Source organism: Sinocyclocheilus rhinocerous, unplaced genomic scaffold (assembly GCF_001515625.1).
Source record: "Sinocyclocheilus rhinocerous isolate Xijiao unplaced genomic scaffold, SAMN03320098_v1.1 scaffold1676, whole genome shotgun sequence".
In the NCBI taxonomy this organism is placed as follows: Eukaryota; Metazoa; Chordata; class Actinopteri; order Cypriniformes; family Cyprinidae; genus Sinocyclocheilus; species Sinocyclocheilus rhinocerous.
The window spans coordinates 5,348-14,231 of NW_015644618.1; the positions used below are offsets into that span (position 1 = coordinate 5,348).

General features: G+C 36.6%; 1 protein-coding gene across 1 annotated transcript in view; it reads left to right on the forward strand.

The window, feature by feature from the left end:
• Nucleotides 1-8,884, forward strand: part of nmt1b (N-myristoyltransferase 1b) — a 29,459-nt gene that overhangs the window by 3,210 nt on the left and 17,365 nt on the right. Inside the window, exons 5-7 of the mRNA XM_016576138.1 lie at nucleotides 1,380-1,482; nucleotides 1,568-1,712; nucleotides 1,793-1,911. Of these exons, the coding sequence (XP_016431624.1) occupies nucleotides 1,380-1,482; nucleotides 1,568-1,712; nucleotides 1,793-1,911 (367 nt within the window). The remainder of the gene's footprint in view (nucleotides 1-1,379; nucleotides 1,483-1,567; nucleotides 1,713-1,792; nucleotides 1,912-8,884) is intronic.

The window sequence follows — 8,884 nt, forward strand, 5'->3', positions numbered from 1 at the left end:
ATATATATATATATATATATAACCTACATGGTTTCTTTATTTGTTTTTAACAGCAGAATTAATATTTATCCATTTACGGATAAATATATATAAACCGCTGTGCCGTGCTGCTCATATTAATCACGCAGTAAAAAAACAAAACCGGTTGCCTGTGGATGAGAATCCAAAACAAGGACAGGTGGGAGGTTGTCCTGCTCCACTTCACAGTTGCCGAGTGAAAGGAGAGTTTTATAATGACAGGACACACATTTATACAACACTTATTCAAAAGGAAGAGCCGTTCGTTCTGCGCATCATACGTCATTACGCTATTTCTGCGTCATTGCACATGATCGAGTGTTTACATGCACTCTCAATCGTATTAGAAAAGGAACAAACCACCCCCTTCTATCCGATCGAAATTTCATTGTCGAGCTCAATCGGATCGATTAAGGTGCTTACATGAAGGCTTTTCAGTCCGACTGAGCCATCAATCCGATTACAAACGGATTATTTGGTTGCATGTAAACGTAGCAACAGAGAGGATTCACGAGCACATTGCTCAACGCTACAAAAACACGTTGGAAATACAAACTTTTGACGTTCTCCAGAGCTCAAACACAAATATGCACAGGAGCGTTTACCAAATCTATTTCACCAATATCCTATTACATTTTCAACTTAGGGTGCGGAGTTGGTGCTAAAGTAAACTCAAGACCAGACACTGAGTGAGTGCAGAGGTGGTGGTTATATGTGGGAATAATTAATGGGTGACAGGTGAACCGGGTTAATACTCAGGTGATTGGGACCATGCTGGAGTGGTGATTGGATCTGGCGGGACAGGCGTCTCTCTGACAGCAGTCTCCGGGATTGCAGAATCATACTAATTTGTATTAGGGGCTTCTGTTGTCATATTATAGCAAACTAAACCTATTTGTTTTACAACAAACTTTTAAATCACGGCATTATGATGAAAAATAATCTTGAAATTTAAAGTAATGATGAGGGGAAACTAATATTGCCCCAAGTAAAGGTACTAAAACTACTTGCAAAACGTGATGTTTGATGGTTTAAACTCTTCTATTAATGGCTTTGAAGGCCAGCCTGAAGTGCTGCACTAAGATAAGGGATCACTGCATGAGGGTGTGTAAGGCAACGGATTGGTGGATACTCATGATAGAGGCTGGGTGTCTCCCTCCTGCCCTCACTGCACATTAAGATAAGCTCCTACTCCTCAAACACCCAAAACTACAGAGCTGAATGACCACATTGTTGCTGCTCTAATACCGGAAAACACTTTCATGGATGGCTGAGCAAATTTGTAAGTGCTCTATCTATTCATTGTCATTTTTGTCTCTTTTTATTTCTATTTTATTTTATATTGTAATGTTTTTATACAGTGAAAAGAGCTTAGAGGAAGACAGGGGAGATGAAGGCAAGAAGACAAAGAAACACAAGGGCCAAACATGGGCTAAAGAGGGGCCACAAGACCCTTTTGAAATGGTAACTGATAATCTATATGCGTGATATTTTTTATGAGAAGTATGAGTATATTTACCTGTTTCTTATCAGTTGAATTTGTTCCCAGCTGGACTCTCTTTCTGAGGAGAAGCAACAAGAGATTCAGAAAGCCCTACACCTGTTTTCTTTTGGTCATGGGCCTCCAAAGAACCTACAAGAGGCTCTGAGACACACATACTGCTTTTGGGATACTCAGCCAGTCCCTAAGATAGGTATGATGCACAGTGCACAGGTAGAAACAACATGTAGAAACTGTGTGCATGTCTAACAAACGGCATTCATTCTTTTTTAGATGAGAAAGTGACATCACACGGACCAGTAGAGTCAGAGAGGCCCAGTGTTCGAGAAGAGCCACTCTCACTGCCACAGGAATTCATTTGGGACACACTCAACCTCGACAACCAAGAGCAGGTGAGTGAGAGGTCTTTGTGAACCAATGCAGTCCCAAAATTATTTATTGTACAAGAGTGAACAAAAATATCCTTAAAATCCAGTGATGGACAACATACACAAATACTACTTTTGCTATGGCTTAATTAAATATTACTATAATAAAAGTTTAAGTACTCCTTTTAAGTACTCCTTTTAGAATGTTATTTGCACTTAATTAAAATGTATTATAGTTTAAATATATAGTAAATGCAATTAGTTGAAATTAAAAGTGCTTTTTGGATTTTAGCCCAATGTATATTTATATGTAATTTCATAATTATTTTTATTGCAATTATTCATAATATACTGTTATTGCTGTACTATACTGAAAATTGACTGTTTACTATTGTCATTTTGCATTATTGACACTATTTTCCTATTTAATGCTGTAAAGTTGCTTTGACACAATCTGTATTGTTAAAAGCGCTATATAAATAAAGGTAACTTGACTACTAAGTACATGTAATGTGTAATAAGGACACTCTAAAATAAAGTGTTAAAGTATACTTTTAAGCACACCAAGTAATTGATTTAAGTGCACTTTTTACAAGTGTACCTTTTATTATGTTTTTGCTATCTGATATACATCCCCATGCTCAAAAAACCTATTTAGAGGGGCCCAGATAGAGGGGTCTAATGTCCCAACAGTCACACATACTAAGCCGTGGCTCTACGTGTCAAAATTTAGTATTGACTAGTCAAAATATGAATTCCAGATATCTATTCTGCAGTTTTGACTCATAATTGGCATCAACCAACCCCTTAAGAGGTTTTTTTTTTTATTATTAGATTTTTTTCTTGTCCACTACAATGGACTACGGAAGAGGATTAGGGCCAAGCAGTAATAAAAAATAAAACCTTCTCGAGAATAAAGTCATTATAATACGAGATTAAACTTGTTAAATTTCGAGAAAAAAGTCGAAATAAAATGCAGAGAATAAACACACTCGGGCCATGTTCATTTGATCTAAATGGACAGTGTTAATCAGCGTCTGCAGTGGCGCCGGTTGTAGAGCGTATGGATGAAGCATATGATGAGGTCGACCAGAGTTCGTATTCGCCTTTTGCCGAACTCGCCCTTCTTCCTTTTTTCATCACATATCACATCGGAAAAGTGGAAATCAATTATTAAACACTCGTTAGGCAATGATGTATTAATTGGGTAGGTTTAGGTGTAGGTAGGCTATAGGTGTGTTGGCTTTGTTGTCAGGGTGTCCGCGTGTCCTTAAAAAGTCTTAAATAACGTTTTCCTAATATAAGGCCTTAAAAAGTCTTAAAATGTCTTAAATTCAGATTCGATGGGTCTTAAATAGGTTTGGTCTCATTACCGCTAAAATATCTTCAGTCTGACGGACCTAATGACTGTTTACAATCATTGGACAGACCGAAGATTTTTTCTTCCCCGCGCGGTAAGTTGCTGCGTCATCAGAGAGAATTGCAGTAAGTAGCAGAATACAGAATACAAGGTCGCGCTGAGGCTCACTCTGTTTGTCTCAAGACTTCAGAACAAATGAGCTTGACAGCACACATAAACTCAGAAGAAACACACTGAGGTAAAAATTCAAAATGTTTAGTTTATTCATAAAATGTGTATTTCCATTACAGGTTTAGGTCTTAAATTTCATATAAGGTGGTATTAAAAAGGTCTTAAAAAGTCTTAAATTTAACTTGTTCATGTCTGCAGAAACCCTGGTTGTACCAATAAGGCAGCGTCTATTTAATAATTGTAATAAAGAAAATCATTTACACTCCATGGCGGTCATTACAAATCATTACACTGATATTATTGCATCCTGTTAATGTACAACAATAGTGAGGTGCAAACAATATCTGTCACTATAAGTATAAATGGCATCTAATTACCATTTACACTTATTGCAAAGATCTGCTATTTTCAATTAGTGTAAATAGCACATCGCTAAAAATGCTGCTGTTGTCACTTAGTGTAAATAGAATATATCACTATTTTTCACTTAGTGTAAATAGCATCTACTTTCACTTAGTGTAAATAGCATCCAATGTGATATGTAATGAAAAAAGGAAGAAGAGAGAGTTTGGCAAAAGGCAGATTCGAACTCTGGTCGATCGCATCATATACTTCATCCACGAGCATCACTCTCTATGCCCTTCGCCACTGCAGACGCTGACTAACGCTGTCCAACGAGATAAAATGAACATGACATGAGTGTGTTTATTCTCAGCTTTTATTTCGACTTTATTCTTGTAATTTAATTAGTTTATTCTCAACATTTCATTTCAACTTTTTTTCTCTAAATGTAACGAGTTTTTTCTCGAAACCACTTTTTTTCTCTTAATTTAATTAGTTTATTCTCAACATTTAATTTCGACTTTTTTCTCGAAATTTAATGATTTTTTTCTTGAAACAACAACTTTATTCTCGAAAAATTATGATTTAATTCTCAACATTATATTTCGACATTTTTCTTGAAATTTAACTAGTTTAATCTCACATTATAATGACTTTAATCATGAGATGGTTTTATTTTTTGATTATTTATTCCGTAAATGGACACTAGGACTGAAGCAACATAAAATTCCTCCTATTTTACCCATTTATGAACTAAAATTAAAAAATATACATTATGTGAACTCATCTTGAAGAAGACACACTGTAACAATGAGGAATTCTAAAAATGAAGTCTCAAAAAAAAAGCTAGTTTGATTTTTCTTTTTTTTTACCTTGCAGTGTATAAATTTGTGTGTGGGTATTTGTGAGAAATTATGCGTACTTGCTGGTTGATGTGTGTGTATGTGGTGGGTTCCTTTTTATCATCATAAACCTCTTCAATGTCTCTGTAATGCTGTGTGAAACTCTGAGATGAAAACTCAGAGCAGGATCCAGATGCAGTATAAAAAAAATAACCAGGAAACAGAACATCCAAGGACAAGACCTGACAAAAATAAATAAAAATAAATAAAATAAAACACTGGAAACACTGGAGTTTACATACACGTGGGGTTAACAATATAACAAGACACACCTGGGAACAATCAAAAACTAATGAAAAACTAAATGACAGTTTATAGTCACCTTGATGACAAATAAAATCAAATTAATAATGTTAATAACCAATAAATTAAAATTTATTTTATTTATTTAAAATTAATTTACAGTGGCACAGGTCAAACACATCCATCTAGTGTATACAACAACAATTCAAATGCAGCACAGTGGAACATACACACACACACACACACACACACACAGTCCTTGAAGGGATCCTCCATACTTTACACCCTCATGCCATGCCATATGACTTTCTTTTTTCAGATGAACACAAACAAAGGGTTTTTGAAAAAAATGATCCATCTCTCTGTATATAATGGAAGTGTACGGGATGTCCAAAGATTATGCTTTAAAAACTACACAAACTGAAGATAACGGTAATCTTTATGATTGTTGATGAATCGATGTCAAAGTGAAATGACAGCCACGTTAAAGAAAAATACTAATATTTTAAACTTTACCATTGTGTTCACTTTTTTTGTGGTGTTTGAAGTGGTCTCATACACTCGCATTAAACCTTTGTGTTCATCTGATATTGATATATAATTATTTGCAATTGATAGACTGATTAATGATCAAATCATTATTAATCAATAATTATTTAGATTGAAAAATAATTCACTGAGTAAAAATAATTAATTGTAAAATTACTCAAGTATTTTACATCCCTGACAACAGGTGCATGTTAATAAGGCTACTATGATCATAAATTAGCATATAAAAGGCAAAAAAGGAACTCCTCCTCCATCATGGCTTATGCGATGAAGACATGTATTATGTTCTAATCAAGGTATTCAGGATTACTAGAAAGTTACAGGTGAATTTAATCAAGGTTGAAACTAATGTCATTCAAGTCCTCCTGGGAAGTTCGTATTTACAAGTTGACAAGTCGTAATTACGACGTCAGGTGCGTTTAAGTCACTTTGGTCAGAACAAGATGGCGATTTAACTTTTCTACATAAAATAAAAAAATAATAATTTAAAACTCTACATCTATAAAATGATGAATTAAATTATTTATTGTACATGACAATCATTTCAACAAATTTACAGTCAATACAGACACTGCATTTCTATAGTCTTTGGCCCTGTCCCAAATTGCACCTAAAACCCTCGTGGTTTTCCTCTGAGTCCACACTTTCATGACATAATACCGCTTTGACTGTCGGGTGGAAGTATGCTGCGGAGCTTGCCCCAGTGTGGGGCGCAACATATGCAGCGTAGGTTTCCGGTCCGTGTACCTTCTGGGCTGCGTTTCCCAAAACCTTGTTAACGCTACGTTGTTCTTAAGTTATACCTTAAGCTGTACCTTATCGGTAATATGTGTTTCCCGAAACGTTCTTAGTTAAAGCGGTCATATGATGTTGCTAAAAAGAACATTATTTTGTGTATTTGGTGTAATGAAATGTGTTTATGTGGTTTAAGGTTCAAAAAACACATTATTTTCCACATATTGTACATTATTGTTTCTCCTCTATGCCCCGCCTTTCTGAAACACGTAGATTTTTACAAAGCTCATCGGTCTGAAAAGCGAGGTGTGCTCTGATTGGCCAGCTATCAAGTGCGTTGTGATTGGCCAAATACCTCAAGCGTGTGATGGAAATGTTACGCACCTTACCATATTGTGATGCCCTGTCCGGCCGGAGCGACGAGACAAAAACATTAAAAACCCATTATAAATGAGGCATTTGTTGCATCCAGTGGGGACATAATTACGGATTATAATGACTTATACTGTCTTTTTACGCGTTGCGTTGCATTGCGCCGCGTAAACATAAAACCATGTCTGCATTTGTGATCGGAGAAATGACAAACAATAAGTGCTACTCTACACTGCTCAAAACTCGCGTTTGAATCATCAGTGACAAATTCTTTGAATATAAAAAACGTACTTACAGGAAACAGTCCTCCATAAAATGCGCTGGACACATCTGAATATCCCGAAATGACCACTGGGAGGTGCTCTGGTCATATATTTTTCTTTCTTGGTTTTATTCCCTGACGTGATGTATTTTGCAAAGCGAAAGTAAACGTTTCACGGAAGTTCGTTGCGTACTAACAGGAAAGATTTCCGTGTCTTTATTTAAAATTAAAGGGGTCATATGATGCGATTTCAAGTTTTCCTTTCTCTTTGGAGTGTTACAAGCTGATTGTGCATATATAAGATCCCTGAAGTTGCAAAGACTAAAGTCTCAAAACCAAAGAGATATTCTTTATCAAAGTTAAGACTCTGCCACGCCCCCCTAAAACGGCTCATTCTAACACGCCCCCACATATCTACCCCACTATGTGGAAATATTTGCATAATGCACCCAAATGTGCATGTGTGTGTGTGGAGAGAGAGAGACAGGGTCACATCGCAGTGGAGTCAGCTGTCTTAACCGTGGCTTGTGTACTGCATCATTACTGTGTCTGTCACGCGACTCTGTTGCCCTTTCGGGCTTGAACTGATGGTAAAACTAACGACATTATTAACTGTCTTGATATTTACTTTGAAAGCTTGAAGCTCGTGATTATGGTAAGGGGCGTTACATTTCCGACGAGTGCTTGCGGTGTTCGGCCAATCACAATGCACTGGGTCAGCTGGCCAATCAGAGCAGACTGTGCTTGTCGGAAGGAGGGACTTTGTAGAAAACTAAGTGTTTGAGAGAGGCGGGGCATAGAGGACCTACAATAATGTACAGTATTTGAAAAATAATGTGTTTTTTGAAAATTAAAGCATGTCAACATATTCTGTTACACCAAATACACAAAATAATGATCTTTAAAAAAGCATCATATGACCCCTCTAACAATTCTTTTATAAAGAACACCGCTTTCTCACATAACGCAGTGAAGCAGCGCGTGCATAGAATGAATAATCGATTCTCGAGGCATTGATAATAACCAATTCAGCACCACCGCCATGGACAGCACCTGGTAACGTCGCACGTAAGGAGGTATATATCTTAAACGCATTTAAAAGTTTGCATTAGTAGATGTACTTGTTATAGACTATTGCTTTTACAGTAATAAGTTAACTAACAAGAGGAAATAGTATCTAATAATTCTAAGTTTATTTCATGTTTTATATATAAATATGTGTGTGTGTGTGTGTGTGTGTATTAGCCATTACGTTAGTGTTGAAGTGAAATATAACAAATTAAGCATGTTTTGAATATTAAAGGCATTCTTTTTCACTTGGATGCTATAGCCAAAGTCCCTTTAAAGGGGTGGTTGATTGCGATTTCACTTTTTTAACGTTAGTTAGTGTGTAATGTTGCTGTTTGAGCATAAACAATATCTGCAAAGTTACGAAGCTGAAAGTTCAATGCAAAACGGAGATATCTTTTAAAATTCTGGCAGTTTAATGTCTACAAAAAATGGCTGGTAGGGACTACAACAAGTTACTTCCCGGGTTTGTGATGTAACAAACCCAGATAAACCCAGCCCTCGGGAAAAGGCAGCAAAGTGCACGAGGCCATGCTGCTGTCAGTCCTGTGTCTTGTGTTTTCGTCCCCCACGTGCTTCATGTTTTGTTTATGCCCTTATTTGGTCCTTCCCGTTCCTGTCCTTATGATCATTTGTTCCAGGTGTTCCCCATTTAGTTCTATTGATCCCAGGTGTGTCCTATTAGTTCAGTTTTTACTTAAACCCTGTGTTTCATAGTGTCTGGCGTGCTGTCTTGAACGTCGACCCCGTGTCCTACGTGTGATTCCTTTGGTGTAAAATAAAGACTGTTGGTTATGATTCTCCTATGTTCTCCTCGTTCCTCGCTCCTCACAGTATGCACATCGTGACAGCTGCGCTGCTTTAGAGAAGAGGAAGAGAAAACTAGAGGCGCACGTAAAAATCTATTCATATATGAATCGTGATTCTGTCTTCTAACGATTCTAATGGATTCACAAGTTTCAAAATCAATGTTCTAAAGCAGGGGTTCTTAAT